The sequence below is a fragment of the Patella vulgata genome, chromosome 2, assembly GCF_932274485.2.
Source record: "Patella vulgata chromosome 2, xgPatVulg1.2, whole genome shotgun sequence".
Lineage (NCBI taxonomy): Eukaryota > Metazoa > Mollusca > Gastropoda > Patellidae > Patella > Patella vulgata.
This window is the reverse complement of record NC_065880.2, coordinates 73,217,283-73,238,672: the sequence shown is the minus strand read 5'-3', so window position 1 is coordinate 73,238,672 and position 21,390 is coordinate 73,217,283. Positions and strand designations below refer to the sequence as shown.

General features: G+C 39.6%; 2 protein-coding genes across 3 annotated transcripts; one reads left to right on the top strand and one right to left on the bottom strand.

Moving 5' to 3' along the window:
• Positions 1-5,412: 5,412 nt before the first annotated feature.
• On the top strand, positions 5,413-10,291 carry LOC126811775 (organic cation transporter protein; the record flags this gene model as incomplete). The annotated part of the gene is made up of 6 exons (XM_056098370.1): positions 5,413-5,513; positions 7,290-7,502; positions 7,965-8,191; positions 8,716-8,897; positions 9,282-9,433; positions 10,072-10,291. Coding segments are annotated over 6 exons (936 nt in total), but the record flags the coding sequence as incomplete, so codon positions are not given.
• Positions 10,254-21,062, bottom strand: LOC126811772 (titin homolog). 2 transcript variants are annotated; one of them, XM_050537667.1, is made up of 6 exons: positions 21,029-21,062; positions 16,371-19,321; positions 15,548-16,274; positions 12,821-12,890; positions 11,796-11,830; positions 10,254-11,357 (listed from the first exon to the last, which is right to left on the bottom strand). In XM_050537667.1, the coding sequence occupies exons 2-6, from the start codon at positions 19,300-19,302 to the stop codon at positions 11,276-11,278; spliced, it is 3,846 nt and encodes a 1,281-aa protein (XP_050393624.1). In that variant the 5' UTR covers positions 19,303-19,321; positions 21,029-21,062; the 3' UTR covers positions 10,254-11,275. The 2 variants fall into 2 exon arrangements, with proteins under 2 accessions (XP_050393624.1, XP_050393623.1); XM_050537666.1 differs by having other exon boundaries at positions 15,548-19,321.
• Between the last annotated feature and the right edge of the window lie 328 nt (positions 21,063-21,390).

Here is a 21,390-nt window from a genome sequence, read left to right as displayed (position 1 = left end):
ATTTAAAATTCATTCAAGCTTTCCTAAAATCATATATTTAACAAAAATAGATTCTTTCTACATATACTACACTTTTCTTTCATCGACACCGCCATCTTGGAACTACTCCGACCATGCCACAATAGCATGGTTCAGTATTTTCGGACAATGGTCCCGACTAAATGAAATTCGGATTCAGTTAGTTCGACCATAGTCAAGAAATCACGATAATCGAAGGTTTCCCAGGAAACTTTCGTCGTTTCAGTGTTTCAGATCCAACCCATTTAATCCCTACTAACTTTGACTTTGAAGAGTTTACAGCGTCCCGATTAGTAGTCGCTTGTGGAAACCGCCATCGTCGAACTTTTTGTGCTTCGGTTTACCTTTATTGTACTACAAAAAGTAAAAAGTGAAATTTCTTAATTTTTATACATCCACGCTGTCGTCCCTGTCTGGGTGTGTGTGTGTGTGTGTGGGTGTGTGTGTCTGTGGTTCGCCTACAGGCCGCATTCCTAACTGATCATCTTGAAACTTTACATACTTATTCCTTATACCCTAAGGATAGTCCCTATTGTTTTTGGTGCATGCCCAACACCCAGGGTCAGAGCCACGCCCATTTTCTTTTTGTGTGTCTATATGTCGCCTACAGGCCGCAATTCTTAATCGATTGTCTTGAAAACTTTTCATACTTATTCCTTATGCTCTAAGGATGACCTCTATTTTTTTGGTGGATGCCCGACCACCTAGAAGAGAACCACGCCCAATTTTTGTTGTGTGTGTCTGTGTTTCGCCTACAGGCCGCAATTCTTAAAAGATCCTTTTGAAACTTTGCATACCTATTCCTAATAGCCTAAGGATGACTCCTATTGTTTTTTGGTGAATGCCTGACCCCCCCCCCCCCCCAGGGACAGAGCCACCCATGTCTTCTTTGTGTGTATGTGTATTGCCTACAGGCCACAATTTTCAATGGATCGTCTTGGAACTTGGCATAAATATTCCTTATAGCCTAAAGACGGCAACTATTTATTTTGGTGCATGTCCGGACCCCCAGGCCAGAGCCACGCCCAATTTTTATGTTTATCGTATACAGGCCGCAATTCTTAATCGATTGTCTTGAAAACTTTTCATACTTATTCCTTATGCTCTAAGGATGACCTCTATTTTTTTGGTGGATGCCCGACCACCTAGAAGAGAACCACGCCCAATTTTTGTGTGTGTCTGTGTTTCGCCTACAGGCCGCAATTCTTAAAAGATCCTTTTGAAACTTTGCATACCTATTCCTAATAGCCTAAGGATGACTCCTATTGTTTTTTGGTGAATGCCTGACCCCCCCCCCCCAGGGACAGAGCCACCCATGTCTTCTTTGTGTGTATGTGTATTGCCTACAGGCCACAATTTTCAATGGATCGTCTTGGAACTTGGCATAAATATTCCTTATAGCCTAAAGACGGCAACTATTTATTTTGGTGCATGTCCGGACCCCCAGGGCCAGAGCCACGCCCATTTTTTATGTTTATCGTATACAGGCCGCAATTTTGAATAGATCGGCTTGGAACTTGGCATATGTATTCCTTATAGCCTAAGGGTGGCAACTATTGATTTTGGTGCATGTCCCCCCCCCCCCCCCAAAAAAAAACAAAAAAAAAACTTTGGGCGGTGCCACACCCACATTTTGTTAATATTTTGTCTGTGAATGATATATAGGCTGCAATTATTAACCGATTTGGATCCAATTCGGAATGATCCACCATAGTATTGTACCTATTTATATTGGTTCATATTTAACCCTCAGGGGCAGAGCCACGCCCAATTTTCTTGGGTTTTTTGTCTACAGGCTGGAATTCAAAATGAATCATCTTGGAACTTGGCATATTTTCAGCAACTATTTATTTTAGTACATGCCCCAAACCCCTGGGGCGGTGTGACACCCATTTTTTTTGGTTAATATTTAGTCTCTAAATTTGGTAAAACAAAACCAACGCCTAGCCTTTCTTGCCTCTTGTCAAATTACAGTCATTGCAGCTATTTCATATTTCATTCTCTTCTTTTTAAAAAGTACCATATCAATGAAAGCAGGCATGTGGACGTATATTGCAGCATTAGCGATGCTCTAGTTAATAATATGGATGAATCGTGAAAAAGCCATATTTTGGCTGGGATTACTAAGTAAAATGATGGTTTATTGCATTCGTGATAAAAAAAAATAAAGCTGTCATTTATTTTTTTTTCGAGAGATAGTTGCGTACGATATCGTCTGTTAATCACTATTACAATACCAACAAATCTAGATAACAGCACATATGCTGAAATAATTATAACCCGACACGCCAATATTCCATAGAGATTTGTGATATCAAACCTCAAATATCGAATTGGACAAGGGGGGGGTGGGGTGGGTGGGGGGGGGGGGTGGGGTCTAACGTGCCGAATGACGCAAGAACATATGCTCTGAAGGCAAGTGCTTATATTTGACAAAGGGTCTATCATTTGGTCAAGTCGGATGGTTTCCATATACCCCTCAATTGATAAAGATCCCTACGCGCAAGCGAATTATAGAAATAAATTGTATCATATGTAAGTCTCGAAATCACCTTATAGTTTGTGCCAAGTGGATGTTAAACCCCATCTCGCTCTCTGGAACTCTCTCTCGAATTTGAGAAATTATTTTTATCTTTTAGATGTGCCGTACCGTCTTTATCTAATGATACGTATGCTATACAAGGATCATGGCATGAAGACTTGATTAACCAGTCTATACCCAGTAGTAAAGATGGCTGGTCTAAATGTACTATTTATCATTATACTGAAGATGGTAATAAAACAGAAGTTAGATGTAATAAATGGGTTTATGATAAATCACAGTATGATAATACATTTATGTCGCAGGTGGGTATACAATTAACACAATCATCAAAGGTTCTTAAAACAGTACCTTAACCGTTTTTAGACTAACTCAGTCGAATTTCAGTTTCAAAATTCAGACGTTTTTTACGCCCTCATTTCAGTGGTTCTATGAGAGGATGAAGGGTGGATCTTGTTGTTATTAGCAGTGGGATCGAAGAGGATGAACCCTGTCGATTTTAGCATTCTAGTACTTCATGTGGTCATGTCTATCGTTACGTCGCCTAGAAATCAAATTCCTCGAATGTGGTAATTATAACATTTGGTCAACATCCAAGTTTATCGCTACGACAAGCTGCTATTTATGGTCATCTTCGATACATCCGTTACGCAAATTAAATGCATACTTTGTGGGGGGTGAATGCTTCAACGGAAGTGCTCTCTTTAATATCACTTCTAAGCCGCGCCTCTCACAATGCTTAAAAATAAATGGAAGTGGTCACTTGTAACATACTTAGCTGCTCTATCGGCGTAGGTGAGTAGTTGGAAATGGGTATTTCTGGATCACTTGATACATCTCCAGGGTTTGCATGATAAATCCTCACATTTTAGTCAATTTAGAAGAACTGTGATTTGTTTATTTATGATATATTTCAGTTAAATCTAGTTTGTGGTAAAGAAATCTACAGATCGCATACTAATCTCGCCATGTTTGCAGGAAAACTTGTCGGTGCCCTCGGACTTGGCGTGGTTTCAGATTTGTAAGTAGACATGAGAATATTGTTATTGTTTGCATACAGTTTCATTATTTTGTCGTACATTTGTGGACAGTCGGTCGGTGTTTCGTTTTATTCACTGTACTATCCCTTGCGACGACCTGAAATTTCGAAATATTTTTAGGAAACCCACTGTCACCGTTGGTATATCAAAAATGACACCAACATTAGATATATATGTCAATCAGATTGGAGTGACGTGACCAGCAAGGAATAGGGTTCTCGAAATTCGAAATCGTGCGTTCATTACCCATGGAGTTCGTGGAGAGTTTTTAGTTGTTTTTTATATTAAAACAAGCCAACAGCGAGGCTGATGTCCCCCGACGCATTCCCAAAATAAATAGGTGACACATTAATTAATTGCACATTTATCTTAACAATATCGAGCAATCAAACTGATTATCTATGCTTAGTCTAAGCAGAAAATTTTCGCGATCGAACTCAGTCAAGTGAAACTATACACTAAGTTTCATCACTTTCCACCTGTTAGAATCAAAGTTATTTTGTCCCAAAGCATCGACCAATGAAATTGCCTAGCTCATTGAATTCAGTCAATGCATTCCCCTAATGAACATCTACACCAAGTTTAAAGTAGCTAAGTCTCTAACTCAATATCATCCAAAGTCTTCCACATCGAAAACACGAATTATTTGTCAATTTAAATCAGCATCTATGTTGTGATCTTACCGGGAAATGATGGGCTTCCGATATTCAATATTCAAGACAAAATAAACATTTTAAAATTGGTACACGATTATAATTCGTTTAAGCGCCATTTGTAACAAAGGTCTCGACGAACGAGGCTAGACATATTCCACAAGTCATGTCAACCGGTGACCTCATATTCTTATCTGGAGAGCATGCGCAATAAATACTATCGGTGTAGACTCGAATAATCAGACGCTAGAGATTTCCATTCGATTGAGACTTCTGGCGTATTTCACCGAACATAACTGTTTTGAAATTAGAGTAAAAACGGAAACGACTGACTTTAAATCAGTTTATATACATTCATATTACATTATTATATGCGTTGCGACCCATTTGTGGCAGTTTCTAGGTCCTAAATATTAGCGATTTAGCTCCTTTAAACATTTTACCTCAATTAAAAGCAGAGTTGTTATGTTCTAAAGTCTTGACCAAACAAATTGGTTATCGCTACTTAGCTTGAGCAGAAGATTCTCATCATGGAACTTAGTCAAGGTGTTGATATAATTTCATCACTTTCACTTAATTAGAACAAAAATTAGCGTGTCCCAAAGCATCAATCAATCACATTGCATATCTCTGCTTCACCTAAGCAGAAAATGTTCATCTTCGAACTCCATCAAGGCATAAACCTACTTAACATCTACACCAAGTTTGAACATTTTAGCTCAATTAGAAGGAGAGTTATTGTGTATTAAAAAATGGGACGGAGGGACAGACAAGCAGACAGACAAACGGGTGGGTCCTTTTTAATGGTCCAAAAATATTTTTATTCCATTTAGAACCGTTTGAGTACCAACTAAAGCACATCTTGTATAATTACTTGTATGGGTTGTCCAGGAGCCTATTGGTATGTTTGGCCCGGGGCCCCTAAAAAGTTAATGTTCTCGCGTAGTTTGACAAGCCTTTTTCTCCTGAATTTTTGACGAATTGGTAAGCATGACATGTGCTGAGACAGACACGCCAGGATATATTTTAGAAAGCAGCAGTTACAACGAGATAAAACTTTGCATGCTTTGAAATCATTAATTGTCTCTACTGTTTACCACTTCAGAATTGGTAGAAAGAAAGCTCTTATGATAAGCCTGGTCATTAAGATGGTGTCAGGAGTAGGTTCGGGATTTGCTACCGATGTCGTTACCTTTCTTGTCTTTCGATTTTTACTTGGTCTTGGCAGTATAACCTGTTTTCTCACAGCTTATGTTATTGGTAAGTATCTTTATAGTTACTTGTTTTATCACAATTTATGTTATTTTAATATAGTCGATCGATAGACTATTTGTTGAATCGGCTATTTGAAGCTAGTCGGCTTGTGGACTGGAACTATCTACGGCTCACAGTGGGCAAGGAAGGGTGGTGCATCATCAGAGGTACGGAAATTATCGGAAATCCATGATTCAATAAAGGATTTTTTTTACGCCAGTTATATTTTTTGCTTCATTAGAAGAAAGACGTCAAATCAATGCAACTTGGGTTTATTCAACGCATAGACTTGCTGATTTAAATGCATAACATAGAATGTTGATTTAAAAATGGAGAACAGGTTCTGTAAGGTCATGCCTCCCAAGAAGAGTAAGTATAGCCTAATCCGTTGGCTTCAACTGCATGTGGAAATGATGGAACCCCGCTTAGTATTAATCTCTGCTGAGATTCAGAGTCTTAACACCTACTGTTTTTACAGCGTCCACAAATTTTTGGTGAAAGTAAATATTTCAGCAGTCCGATAGGTCACCTACACAAAATACAATGAGCATTTTAACCGGTGTCGGGTGTCTTGAAGCACCTGGCGTTATTGGCTCTGTCCATTAATATTTTCTGACACGATGATTAACCTGTGGTAACGCAGAAGTACGGTGGATAAATTGTAAAATAAGGCCCTAACATTTTGTGTATTACCTTCTTTAGGTATGGAATTGGTGGGACCATCGAAGAGGAAGTATGCTGGTAATATAATCATGTTAGCCTGGGTAACCGGGTTGTTTCTTCTCGGTTTACTAGCATACTTCATAAGAGACTGGAAGAATCTTACTCTCGTGATAACTTTTCCGTCTTTTTTGTTTTTATCTTATTGGTGGTAAGTGTCTTTCATACATACATTCGTCTTCCTACTCTTACACGCCGTAATGATTTTCAGATTCTGTATTTTTCGACTGGTTAATGTAAACTATTAAAGACACATTTTTAAGATTTAGATAAAGAACGGATCGTTCTTGTTATAATAGTTCAAAAAAAGATAATGGAAAAAGAATATATTGAAAATTTCATTCAAATTACTTTATTCCGAGCCAAGTTATCACTGTTTGTAGTTTTGACAAGATGAGTGCATTGATTAGTTGTATTATCGTAACCACAGTACTGGTATATTCGAGTCTCCATTTTTAAATTAAATCTTTAAATGCCCAAACCGTTCTAACCTAGTCAAAATCTTATGTTAATAAATGTCTAATTAATAATTGATATAACATTTAAGGCCTAAAGAAAGGCCTGCAACAGGGTACATGCTTAATGGTACAGCTATTATACTATTATACAATATGTGCGAACCGACCAAAACCATTGAACACGTGTCGGGGTGATTCTGTGACGCGTAGTGCACCACATCACAACCAGGCACCACACCAAAAGTTTTGATGAACAAGCTGTGTGTACACAGATAGACGCACACATTGAATCCTGCTTTAATGCACGTTGCCTATTGGTCGTTTCGAACAAAACCACCACGGCTAGGAATCCATGTGCATTTAGTAAATACAAAGTAACATTTTAACCTGAAATGATATAGCATTTTCTCCATGTGTACTTCCTCTCCACCATCTCTACCATCTCCTTCTCCACCATGTTTTCCATACGCAATACGCAACTATATACCCTCATCCCTTCTCTGACGATCTGCATTAAATATAGTAAATCCCACACAAGCTACACAGACACTGCCAGAACGGATTCCATTACCGTTTGTTTATTTTCTCAAATTTACTATTTCAGGTTGATACCAGAATCCCCCAGATGGTTATTATCTAAAGGTAGATATAAAGAAGCTGAGGAAATTATCCGCAAAGCAGCCAAAGTTAATCAGGTTGATATCCCGGAAAATCTTTTTGATAAATCATCTCTTGAAACAACTGCTGATGCTAATATTAGTCAGATGTTTACATCTCAACGACTTGTAACGATGTCTCTTATTGTTTTCTTTAATTGGTAAGATCCAAAAACAAAAACCCCACTCGTGGTCATCCATGAGAGAGAGAGAGAGAGAGAGAAAGAGAGAGAGAGAGTTTAACGTCTACTCAACACAGACTAGGTCATTTCGGGACTAACATACGGCTCAATTTTATTTCATTAATTCACTTGAGCGTAGGGGCTTTTAACTGGAGGACCTGGAGAAAACCCACGAGATTGGACAGGCGACCCGACGCCTTGTCACGCACCACCGGGGAATCGAAACCACGCCAGTTGCCTAAATGACAGACCTTATGATACTGTGCGTACGTGCTAACCATTCGGCCATCCACCCCCACCCCCGGTCATCCATTAGATTAGGCCGTTTCTTTTATCACTACTCATATACCATTTATAACTATTAGCCCAAAATTATTTTTCTATTTGCATAATTAAATCTGTAATTATCCAATAGAGTATTTATTTTTATTTTTGTTGTAGGTTTGTAGCAAGTGTGACATATTTTGGCTTAACTTTAAATGTGACTAATCTAAGTGGAGATGTCTATCTGAACTTTACCATTGGAAACATAGCAGAGACCATCGCCTATGTTTTATGTATTATATTACTGGACAGATTAGGAAGAAAAGTTCTACATTGTTCTGTTATGTTAATAGGTGGTTTAGCTTGTCTCAGTACCATGTTTCCAGTTATATATGGAGATGATTGTAAGTATAAACAAATTCATTCTGTAAATCATTTTTCACCGACGTCACCTTTTCAGTGAGTAGGCCTATATTGGATGTAGCTTCGGTTTCTGAAATCGATGACGTATAAGGAATACACGAAAAATAACAGTTAAATAGAAACTAATATAGCCTTTAACCTCGTATAGCCTATAAGTGCAGGGGGGGGGGGCACACCACACACAAACAATTACACAAGACAAACCTACGGAAAGGACAAAATATACTCAGACACCTTGAACAACAAACGTATATTTCAGATCTATTGAATAGATCTGAGGGATAACCGTAAGGCCGTAAGCGATCACCGCACTGTAAAATCCCACGTCTGTACGTCTGTAGTGATACCAGTTTCGCTCAAAAGAAAATCAAAGTAACCTAAGACAAAAGAGGGAATAAATAAGACTTGGTGGATCTGAATATATGTACCCTACGTTATAGAGACCGTTTATTTAAAGATACATTATGTAAGATTTAGATAAAGATTATCGTTTTGTTTTTTCCAGTCCATCAATGGATAACAATAGCTTTATCAATGGTGGGAAAACTAGCCATTTCAGCAGCATATGCTACCATCTATATTTTCACAGCCGAACTATTTCCAACTGTTCTAAGAAACACAGCCTTAGGTAGTAGTTCCACTTGTTCACAAATAGGCGGAATGATATCGCCCTATATCGCAGATCTGGTAAGTCACAAATAAAATATATTATTAGTAGACCCATGATCAAGATGCATTTTCCATTTTAGCGTTAACCGATTAAATGGCGCATGTAGTATAATCCAATCAATATCGCGGCCATCCGATGACCTAGAGTTGATTATGGGCTTAGCATGTAGATAAATATCTAAATAATAAATACCAATGTTTGCATCTAGTGGCTCACTAACACGTTGGTCCCGCGTTCCATCCCGGTTTTGGCCGGGAATTTCCGACTGATTTGACCTTGGCAGTGGTGCAGGGCGTCTAGTCGTTTGGATGGGACAAAAAACGGGATCCTGTAGTATACTGGTAGCAGATTAACGACACGAACCCAATATTACTTCTGTGCTAGTTTTGTTTCGTTTTCAGGGAATACTGATCGGAGGAGATCTGAAAACAGCTTTACCTTTAATAGTGTTTGGTTCTGTCTGTGTAACTGCTGGACTACTGTCTTTGTTTCTACCTGAAACTTTAAATCAAAAGTTGCCAGAAAGCCTTGAAGATACTAAAAGTTTAAAAAGGTAATCTAACGTTTGTTAATTTGATAGGACTTGCGCTAGTGTTCACAGTGTGCAGTAATCACAATGTGCAGTGTTCAAAAAGATGCACAAATTCGCTATTTTAATATGCTATTATATATTTTTTATAAACACTATCGTATTTATTGTTGAAAGGAATTGGGGAGCATGCATGGTCTATTTAACCCCGTATTATAACTAATGCCTATGCTAGTGTTCACAACGTTGCGATGCTCTGAAAGGCGCTGATTATCTTTTAAGTGAGGTATAGCAGATATACATGTAGTTTTTGTATGGAAATGCTGTGTTCTTTGGGTTTCGGGAATGTCGAGGATCGGTAACGGATTTGATAGGATATTGAACTCGTGTCTTGAAAATTTAGAATCGTTAAGGGTGCATGACTGACAAGTGCTCCAATTCTTCAGGATTGGATAAACGGCAGACGTTCTGTGAACAAATTCTCTTGTTAGTTTTCATCTCCAAAAGACAAAAAATGTAAACATAAGTGTCGTGGGAAACAATTTCTTTAATGCGTAAGTCTATAATTTTAAGGGTATGTTTTATCACGTGTCCCTTTCATCTACCCCTGCAACGCCTGTTGTTAGAATTATGATGATTATGTATAGTATAATTTATTTTAGAAACGGCCGGAACAAAGGAAATTCGAGGATGACAGAAACAAATGGTGATAACATTTCTTGATGGGCAACAATAGCATCTTTCAGGGAATGTACATAGTATACAAAGAATTCACGAGACCTTAAAATAAGTAAAACATCACACCTCCAATCCGTTTTTGGGGTTTTTTTTTTTATTTTATTTCATTTTTATTCTCTAGATCACTGCAAGAAGATGTTTCATAATAAAAAGACATAAAGAGACACATTTAAAATTGATTATTTTTATTTACAATTAATTTAAAAAACAAAAAACACATTTTCTTAGAATTTTATTTGATAAAGATGCTGGTTGAAACTGATATCAGTTATCATTGATAACTTCGCGGTTTACTGGGGCCTTCATACCTCTTCATCTGAACCCCACTCCTCCCGTAGGTTATGAAACTGCATTAAAAGGGAGAGAGGGAGAAGCGTCCGCTGGACACAAACGAGGTAATTTCGGGAGTAACATATGCTTCAATTTTATATCAATAAATCGTATTTTGAGGAAACTTAGAACCCGGAGAAAACACACGAGCTTGGTATCGAAACTACGCCACTTTACATTGTGACTTAAAGCGCGCGCTTATGAAGGAATCAATAGTGTTTATTGGTGCTGGACAAGGGTTATTTATATGATTCGTATTCAAACAGTCGTCAATATATTTTCTTATCCTAATTAGATATTGAATGGGGTACTATCATGAAACAGATTGTCCATATATTCATTTAATAGTAGCGTAGTAATGACAGGAACCGTATATGCTGTTCATGAATGGGTGAAGGGAGGTAACAACATCACGCAACTTTGTGACATATATCAGAAGACCATGATTTCAGGTCAGAAAATCTTGGAAAAACTCGATCTCAGATCAGTAGAACGTTCACAACATCAGAAAAAATAGGGCAATTTCAGATAATATTCTAATATTGATTTTGATAACTCGGAAAATCGATATGATTAGCTAAACGATTTCAGTTAATGATGGGGGACAAAATTCTAAAAACCTGAACTGTAGAACGTTTACAATAATTATGACCTGACGGACGACAAGATACCATAATGTGGACGTATAAAAATCAACTAAAATATAGAAAAACTCGTTGAAAAACTTTGGAATCTAATAAGACGTTTCATTGGTACTGGTTTCTAAGGTTTTTCCTTGGTATTGTCTGATTTCTGATTTTACAGGACACTTTTTGTTTGTCGTAAAGCTAGAACGCCGACCACACCAACAATAAAACTCTGTGTTGCCATGGTAGGTGACCTAGTATAAAGAAATGAGAGACAAATTAATAAATTTCACCTGGCTCATGATAAAGTAGTATACGTAGTTCGTTTTATGTATGGAGCCGCGGTGGCTGGGTGGGTAGGGCGCTGGGTCGCTGACCTGGAGTTCGATCTCGGTGTTGACCGAGAAAGTTCCTTGGGGTTTTCCGGTGGGGATTTCCTGTTGTCAGAGGTGCACGACGGATGGCCTGGCGCGGAACAGCGTCTAGGCGTTCGAATGGGGCGAAAAATGGAGGTATCGTGTATTCATTGGCGTGCACGTAAAAGACTCCTTGACAATTATTCAAATTACGACTAGACCCTGGTGCAACTGTCCGAGATGTCTTTCAAAATCGCTTACAATGTTTGAAATCCGAATACAAAACATATTGCCTGTAAATGTTAAATTGAAACGGTATTAGAAATATAAACATACCAGTTTGAAACCAGATTTAGCTGAGAATTATATATCTGAAATAAAAATACAAAATTTATTTTATAGATGAATATCATGGTCTTTATTTATTATTAAAGCAGCTGTTCAAAGATGTCGCATATAAAGGTCAAACGCCGTGGACGTTTTTGAAGTTAATAATTACTAGTCTGACTCCGTCTCACCATTCCAGTTATCTCCCTTGATCACCAAATATGAACACGTCTGTGGACGAGCCTTGTAATGTTCGATTGGAAGTATATGTTTTTCAACATTTACATTGCTAAAGATCTACTTAAATTAACGATGGCTTCAGAATCAAAGCAGTTTAGACCAAACATATGAATATTCGGATTTTATGTAACGGAAATCGTTTAGTGAAGCAAGTTGTGCTTAAAATTTAGCTTGTCAAAAGTATCGTACGACACGAAACATCGTCAGAATTAATGGGTTTCTTTTATTTTGGGTGGGTATGAATCACGTTGGCCAGGTATGTATACCCCGTATTCCATAGTCATGCTGGTTCGAAGGACAGGGGTTTAGTCGTTTAGGTGGACTGAAAACCCGAGTCCATGTCTACACGTTGATGAGAACGTAAAAGAACCCCTGACAGTTGGAATTCGATGAAGAGTGAGCGGAACTCTGCTATCCGGGCAAAATTTTCTTCATATCACACATGCCTATCTTCATTATCCCGGTTGGTGCAGAATAGTAGACGTTAAACACGCTTTCGTTTCATTTTATACGCCCTAATTCAGACGTTACGTGATTATAATTAGAATACTATGGTTTATTCTTATGAATAGCCGGACAATCACAGGAATATCGCTAAAAATCGAACCTATTGAATGTTACGAACATGGGCTTCGGTGTGAGACTGTTTAGTTACCGTTAAAACCTAAACAATCTCTGGTCTGTAGAAAGCTCACAAACTTTTGGTGACAGGGGCAAAAGCTATGACATTTAGATCATGTAGATTAAACGTACAGACGGGCTGCATGGGAGGATGACAATATACACCTACGTACCTCTTTCGGTATTCTTTGGAATGGCAGCATTTCTGTGATGGATGAAGCAAAGTTTCCAAGAAAGCCAAAGCTGTAACAGAGAAATAATCTTATATTAAAATACATATGTGACGTCATCCTCTGATGTGCCAAGCGTACATTATTTATACTAGTTGAAATATTGGACTCGCGTGACCTATTTCATTGAAATGCGCGTGCTGGATTATGTCTGTATTTTAAGCTGTTCAATGGTCTCGTGCAAGACATTGCGCAATTTTGAGATATAGCCCTCGTGCTATATCAATATATTACTTAACGTCTCGCACTCGACACTTAAAGATACATTATGGGAGATTTTAATAGAGAGTTGGCCATTCTTGCTATAACAGTTCAAAAATAGATGATAAAAGAAGAATATATTGAAAATTTCAGTCAAATTACTTTATTCTGACCAAAGTTATCACCATTGTAATTTTTGACTAGAAATAGGAGTCAAATCGCTCTTCACCGTCTACGAGAATGGAGGCCGTTTGATTGACAGGCGTTAACTCCACCTACATAATCTCGATTATCAAGTAACGTTTTCAATTCGTATCACATTTATTTTTACTACAAATTAAAAATAGGACTTTTATTATATAGATAAGAAGCGAAAGTTTTAAAGGAATGGACCAAATCAATGAGGCATAATTATAGCCGACTTCTTCAATCTTGTTAGCCTGCGTGTACTCCCAAAGCAGACAAATTGAAATAGGAAACATTGATCCAATGGGGCTGCATGGGCTGCAATTCAACTGGGGTGATGTTAGCTGCGATGTTTATCAATTTCTATAATTTTTCTGTAAACGCAAGTGACAAAAGAGCGTATAATACCGACATCCAAACTCTCATTTTAACCACAAATAAACATAATATCAAGGCCGTATATATCGAACTTTCAATCAAATTGACCGACATATGCGGCCTCGCTCAACAGCGGCCTCGCTTCGTACACTCTATCATTCAGCCTCTATCTAAAAATTCCCGGAGTATGACGTCAACGTAACGGTTAATCTCAGCTTACGACGTCATTTAAAATTTTTATCAATCAATGAAATTCTGTTTATATCCAAGCGAATCCAAGCCATCCGTGGGTCTACAGAGTTGATTTTGTGCTTGTTGTGTAAATAAAGATCTAATTTATAATTTCTATGACATCTGAAGCCTAAATAAAGACTTGCAATAATCAGATTTAGCTCTTGCATAATGTATGTTTAATGCATAGCCGGAAATATCTGAATCAATCCCCGGTCCTTTTTACTACTGTTTGGTTGGGGGGGTTGGATGGCCGAATGGTTAGCACGTGCGCGCTGTATCATAAGGCCTGCCATTGAGTCAACTGGCGTGGTTTCGAATCAGCAGTTGTACGTGACAAGGAGTAGGGTTGCCTGTCCAACCTCGTGGATTTTCTCCGGGTCCTCCGGTTTCCTCCCACTGCTAAAGACCCCTGCACGCAAGCGAATTATTGAAATAAAATTAAACCATATGTTAGTCCCGAAATGGCCTAGTCTGTGTCGAGTGGACGTTAAACTCCATTTCTCTCTATCTCTACTGTTTGGTAGATGATACCCATGGAGAGTCATAGCGACAAGCTTTCGATCAAAGTATAGCATGATAGGTAAGATGTCTCAACCTCTCTGAAGGTTAGAAGGTCCGATAAAATAAACTGAAAAACCCGATGATTTATCATTCCGTAAAAATGAGCTAGAGTATCGGGTAAAAACAATCAGAACAAAAAGGTGATTTAACAAACCAATCTAGTGATTACTACAATACAGTTTATAGGGGTCTATAGCATTGTTAGGATCACGGAGGAGCCGGGGGATAACCCACGAAATTGGGCGGGAGAATCTATAATCCTTTCGACGTACAGGCTTGGAATCACAAATAATGTAGCACCATGCAGTGCTATGAGTCGCTGGTTAGATGTGGAAAACCCACGACACGTAAAAACTCCCAACATCTTGTTATATTTGTAATTCTCTTCTTATGGCTAGGACTCACGTTGTGTATATATTTCTTAATCTCCGTCGCTAAGACGTTTATCTACCAGGAATAACAATGCTACAGTTCGTTTCTACATTTTATATCAAGCATTGCTGAATACATAGGCTGCATAGATTACAATAAAAGTCATTCTCTCAATCCCACTCCCATCCAAATTAGTCAGAGCGAGTCTGCTGATAGAACTTGCCACATGTTCCTCTCTAAGAATCTAGCGGCTGTCTGTTTATCGCCCAGAGCTCTGACGGCTTTCAATTATCAAATTCGTCAAATATGACGTAATCTATCTATACTAATATTTGTGACTGTCGTTTGTCTGTTTGTCTGTCTGTCTGTTCGGGTTTGGCGGCTACACTAGGTCTGTCCCGAGTCTGAAATTTGGGGTATAGGGGTAGCTCGGACCGGGGAGTAAGATAGGCCAGGTGGCGTTAGTCTACCACTTCTTAAGATGTTTTACTTAGTATTAGGATAAAAGATCCCTTAAAACCTTTACAACGACCATACCAACATCTATAGGATTATATAAATATTCATACATGCAGCACAAATCTCGTCATGGATATTATTACAATACGCCACTCGATTCAATGACAGACCTTAAGACCAAAAGCGAACACCATTGGCAACTTTTGACCCCCCCCCCCACCCCAATTTATAATACATTATAAACTGGTATTATAAATTAATAAAATAATGTTAACTTACACTGAATTTTCAGATTCTTTATTTTGAATTTGAACCTCTGCGGCATAGAGATGATTATCAATTTTTGTGTGGATGGAATCTGTAAAGTGCTTCTGCTGGACGACATCGATTTCTCGTTGGTTGTCAACATTTCTGCCCTGTAGATTGGCTTGGCTTTTTTCTCGTCGGGTGTCGAGGCCGATTTCTCGTCTGTTCTCTGTGGTTCTTTCTTGTCGAATATCTACCCTTCTTTCTCGGTGATGGGCTACTCTTCTTTCTGTTCGGTTATCTCTGTTTCTTTCTTGTCGGTTGCCTGGACTTCTGTCAGTAACAATATCATCCCCTTCCTTTTGGTACGAGTCTACGTTTTTTCCTAGCCGATTGTTGATTGTTCGGTGTCGTCGGGTATTCACACTTCTTTCTTTTCGGCTATCTTTGCTTCTCTCTAGGCGGTTGGTGGGCCTTTGTACTCGTCGGGTTCCCGTGACTCTTCTAAGCCCGGTGTCTATTCTTCGTTCGCGCTCAGCTTGTACGCTTCTTTCACGCCGGGTATCTACGCCCCTTTCCATTTGGTTGTCTATGTGTCTTTCTCGTCGGGAGTTTGAACTTCTTTCACGTCTGAAATCTACGCTTCTTTCGCGACGGAGGTTATTTCGTTCATCTCGTTGGGCATCCATGTTCCTTTCTAGTCGGATGTCTATGCTTCTCTCTCGTAAGGAACCTACACTTCTTTCACGTCGGCTGTCATCTCTTTCTTCTCGTCGGGCGTCCATGTTCCTTTCCATTCGGTTGTCTATGTTTCTTTCACGTCGGAAATCTACACTACTTTCACGTTGGATATCACCCCTTTCTTCTCGTCGGGCGTCCATGTTCCTTTCTAGTTGGTTGTCTATGCTTCTCTCTCGTCGGGTGTCAACAATTCTTTCGCGTCGTATGTCATTTCTTTCTTCTCGTCGGGTGTCTACTCTCCTTTCTTGTCGTTTGCCTATGCTTCTTTCACTTCGGATTTGGTCTCTTTCTTCTCGTCGGGAGTCGGCAATCCTTTCAAGGCGGCTTTCAATGCTTGACTCTCGTTGATAATCAACGCTTCTTTCTCTTTGGATTTCATCTCTTTCTTCTCGTCGACGGTCTACTCGCCTTTCTTGTCGGTTGTCCATATTTCGTTCACGTCGGATAACATTTCTTTCTGCTCGTCGGGCGTCTACCCTCCTTTCCAGTCGGTTGTCTATGCTTCTCTCCCGCCAGAAATCCACACTTCTTTCTCTTCGGATTTCAGCTCTTTCCTTTCGTTGGTTATCTAGGCTCCTTTCCAGTCGACTGTCCATGTTTCTCTCACTTCGGATTTCGTCTCGTGTGACGTCTGCGCTCCTTTCTAGACGGCTGTCCATACTTCTCTGTCTTCTGGTATCAACGCTTCTTTCGCGCCGTATGTTATCTTTTTCTTCACTTCGAGCGTATATTTTCCTTTCTAGTCGGTTGTCCATTCTTCTCTCTCGTCGGGTATCTACACTTCTTGCACGTCGAATTTCATCCCTCCCTTCTCGTCTGGCATCTACGCTCCTTTCTAGTCGGTTGTCCATGCTTCTCTGTCGTCGGGTATCAGCGCTTCTTTCGCGTCGGGCGTCTAGGCTCCTTTCCAGCTGGTTGTCTATGCTTCGTTCTCGCCGGGTATCCCTTTCTGCTCGTCGGGAATTTACACTTCTTGCACGTCGGATGTCATCTCTTTCTTCTCGTCGGGCGTCCGTGTTCCTTTCTAGTTGGTCGTCTGTGCTTCTCTCTCGTCGGGTGTCTACAATTCTTTCTCGTCGTATGTCATTTCTTTTTTCTCGTCGGTTATCTACCCTCCTTTCTTGTCCGTTACCTGCACTTCTTTCACTTCGGATTTCGTCTTTTCCTTCTCGTTGTGTGTCAAGGCTTCTTCTCTGTCGTCGAGAATCTACGCTTCTTTCGCTTCGGACTTCGTCTCTTTTTTCTCGTCGGCGGTCTACTCTTCTGTCCCGTCGGTTGTCCATGTTTTTCTCACTTTGAAATTCGCCTCTTTCTTTCCGTTGAGCGCCTGCGCTCCTTTCTAGACTGTTTTCTGTGCTTCTGTGTCGTCGGGTATCAATGCTTCTTTCGCGCCTGACGTCTAGGTTCCTTTCCAGTCGTCGGTTGTCCATGCTTCTGTGTCGTCGGTTATCTACATTTCTTTCACGTCGAACTTCATCTCTTTCTTCATGTCGGGCGTCTACGCTCCTTTCGAGTCGGGCGTCCATGCCCCTCTGTCGCTGGTTATCTACGCTTCTTTCACGTCGAATTTCATCTCTTTCTTCTCGTCGGGCGTCTACGCTTCTTTCCTGTCGGCTGTCCATGCTTCTCTCTCGTCGGGTGTCAACACTTCTTTCAAGTTGGTTGTCCATGCCTCTCTGTCGTCGGGTATCTACGCTTCTTCTACTACGTCGGATTTCATCTCTTTCTTCTTGTCGGGCGTCTACGCTCATTTCTAATCGGTTGGCCATGTTTCTCTGTCGTCGGGTGTCTACAGTTCTTTCTAGTTGACTTTCATCTCTTTCTTGTCGCCGGGCGTCCTTGCTCCTTTCCCGTCGATTGTTAATGCTCCTCTCCCGTCGGTTGTCCATGCTTCTTTCTCGTCGGTTATCTACGCTTCTTTCTCGTCGAATTTCATCTCTTTCTTCTCGTCGGGCGTCTACTTCTCTTTCTAGTTGATTGCTAATGCTTCTTTGTCGTTTGGTATCTACGCTTCTTTCTCGTCGGACGTCATCTCTTACTTCTCGTCGGTCATTTACGCTTCTTTCTTGTCGGCTGTCCATGCCTCTGTGTCGTCGGTTATTTACGCTTCGGATGTCATCTCTTTCTTCCCGTCGGGCGTCTACGCTTCTTTCTTGCCGGTTGTCTTTGCTTGTTTGTCGTCGGTTGTCTGTGTTTCTGTTTCGTCGGGTATTAACGCTTCTTTCACGTCGCATCCCATCCCTTACTTCTTGTTGTTTGTTCTCTGCTATCTTGTCAACGTCAGATCTGATACGTCTGTTTATTTTTGTGACATCATCTTTTTCATTTATGACCCCCGTTCTTCTTGAAGATAGTGTGTTACGGCGACGCTCATTTTCAAAATCGGCTTCACGCCTACTTATTCCGCGACTGATTGAGCGTTTTTCGCTCCTCGAAAGAACATCGACTCTGTTCGTCTGGAAGCCGTAACGGGCGTCGCCTTGCTTATGATCCTGTATTCTTGCCGTCCTTTTGCGTTTTCTTTCAAAGTTGTCCTGTGTTTTGTATATAAATCTGTCGTTTTCCTCCTTCACCCGGGTTTCTCTCTCTTGTCGACTAAGTTTATTAATATTCAAACGGTCATTTTCTAGTCTACCGCTGTGGTCAAAATTCGTTGTTCGTTGAAGTTTCTTCTGTCTGTTTATACGCCTATCGTTTGCGTCCAACCGTTGGATCTGTCTTTGGTGCCTGGTGGTTGTTTTTGCTATTCTTTCGTTGTGCCGACGTGTTCCTGTATTCCGTGCAACTCTTCTTGTAGATGCCATATTTCGCCTAAAACTTGTTCCTGAATTCACCCGGACAAATCGAGAAGCAGAAGCACGGATCTGTTTCTCTGGAGCATTTCGGTTCTGGTCGTTGAGTTCTTTGGGTGTTGCCTGTAACGTAAGTTTAGTTTCATATTTCTCTGCTAGTCGTATCGAGGATGTAATATCCGGTTCCATTGTCTGTTCACACAACATACCCGGTATATACAGGCAACCAAGTAAAAGAAGAGAAATCGAAGTCATCTTGAAATATTTCTGGTATCTGGAAATGGAAGAGTATGTCAAGAGATTTTTGAGTTCGTCATAAATTCCAAAATACTAAAAATAGAACAGATGAAATGGCTTATAATTGACAATAATTTCGACAAAATAAACAATGCATGTCATCATAGACAGTTATATAAGTTCTATTAGATCACATAACAACTCTCAAAATGATGAATAAATGCTATGAGGTTTAAGTCATACTGTTCTGCTCAAACAGGGCTAATGGAGAAGACTCCGAATAAGGTGTTAACTCCTGGTAATTCTTACTCTTTTTTGCGTCATTTTATTAAATTGCTTTTTGCGATTTTAAATATACTTTTCGTCTCGCTGATTAAAGTTTCTTAGTTGCATAACCTTCCAAAGTTTATAATCTGAGTCTTGCTAACTAACTACCGTATATCGTAATTACACATATTGCACTATAGACGAACCAACTTTAAGAAGTATTTACTAATAATGCGGCTCGCTTGCCTGGAAGTCGGGTGTTCGATCCCTGCATTGGCCGAGAAAGTTCATCGAGATTTTCCGGCGTGGTTCTCCCTTGTCAGTGATGCAGGACAGAGGGGCTAACAAGGAAAGCTGTCTAGTCGTTCGGATGGGACGAAAAACCGAGGTCCCGTGTACACATTGGCGTGCACGTAAAAGGTCCCTTGGCAGTTGGAATTCGATATAAGAGTAGGTCGTAGTGCCGCTGTCCGGGCAAAATTTCCCTCATAGCACACTGTATGGCGTATGCCCGTCTTCATTAGCCCGGTTCGGAGCAAAACAGTAGGACGTTAAACCCCATTTCATTTCATTTCATTTACACTAATAATGTAAACGAATATAATTCACCGTTAAAGAGACGTTAATAGCGCTTTGTAGGGATTTGCCGGTTGGTAAATATTAATTTTCAATTTGACTACATCGGGATTGGTCAAATTATATCGTGTACAATATCTTACAAAAATCTGCCAAGCCATAAATGAAATGTAATTTACCAGTCGTACAATGTTTAGGCATTTCTAGGGGTTTAGCGAGCGCATATGAAAACTATATAGGCCAGTCCTTCAGTCTAGAGTTATTTTCAAAATGATATTATTTAAGATCACATTACGTTTATTTTTTTGGATGAATGATAACGCCTGCCAGAAAACCCTTAAAGAATCAAACTTTCAATACATTTCTTATTTGACACAATAACCTTTGTTCTTCCTTATATGTAATAATGTATTTTTAGGTCGAAATATTGCCTGGTATATGTTATTTAGAGTTAGGATCTTGTCGATCGCTCAAATCAGAATTGAAAGCAGAGAGTTTACACGGGACCTCGTTTATTCGTACCTTCCGAATGACTAGACATTGTACGTTGGTGTACACATAAAAGAACTATTGACTGTTGGAATTGGAAATAAAAGTAGGCCGTAGCGCCTCTGCCCGGGCAAATCTCCCTCATAACACACTGCATGGCGTGTACACGTCTTTATTATCCTAGTCGGTGCAGAAAAGTAGGACGTTAAATCCCATTTCATTTCATAGAAGTATACATGTATATATTAAATGTATGCCAAGTGAGAACTGTACAATCTGAATAACCTGTCTGCGGTGCCCTGCTGATTTCCATGCATATTGGGTCATGTCATTTCTTTTTAAGAACTTTTATCTCAGGATGATTCTTAACCAAAGTTCAAAGAAATTAAAATAGTTCGGATAAAATTCTTACCTTGTTACTGAAATCCAGACGTTGCGAACAGAAATGTTCCTTATGAATGAAAGTATAGAATGAGAGAAGCAGGAGTTATCTAGGAGTATTTATAATACCATGTTCTACCGGTCAATAAAACATCATTAACTATTGGTAATATAGACGGGTTATTTACAGTCACAATCAATCCGCCGCCCTTCTGCGCATCCCCGTCAAATAATCCCTGATTAGATGAACCCAACCAATCACTGCTAGCCGATTAGTTTAATATTTATTATAATAAACAACGACTCATTCAATCTTCTTCATATCATTATATTACCTTTCAAACTCAAATACGCCATCTTCGGTTAACGTGGGGCTGGGTGGTCGACTGGTCT

What these genes read in the sequence shown, in the direction of transcription:
- LOC126811772 (XM_050537666.1), bottom strand. Translation starts at nt 19,302, where the DNA reads ATGACTTCGATTTCTCTTCTTTTACTTGGTTGCCTGTATATACCGGGT. An exon ending in AAAGAATCTGAAAATTCAGT is followed by an intron (nt 12,891 to 15,547) that starts GTAAGTTAACAT and finishes TCTCTGTTACAG; the next exon opens with CTTTGGCTTTCTTGGAAACT. An exon ending in CTAAATCTGGTTTCAAACTG is followed by an intron (nt 11,358 to 11,795) that starts GTATGTTTATAT and finishes TCTTTATACTAG; the next exon opens with GTCACCTACCATGGCAACAC.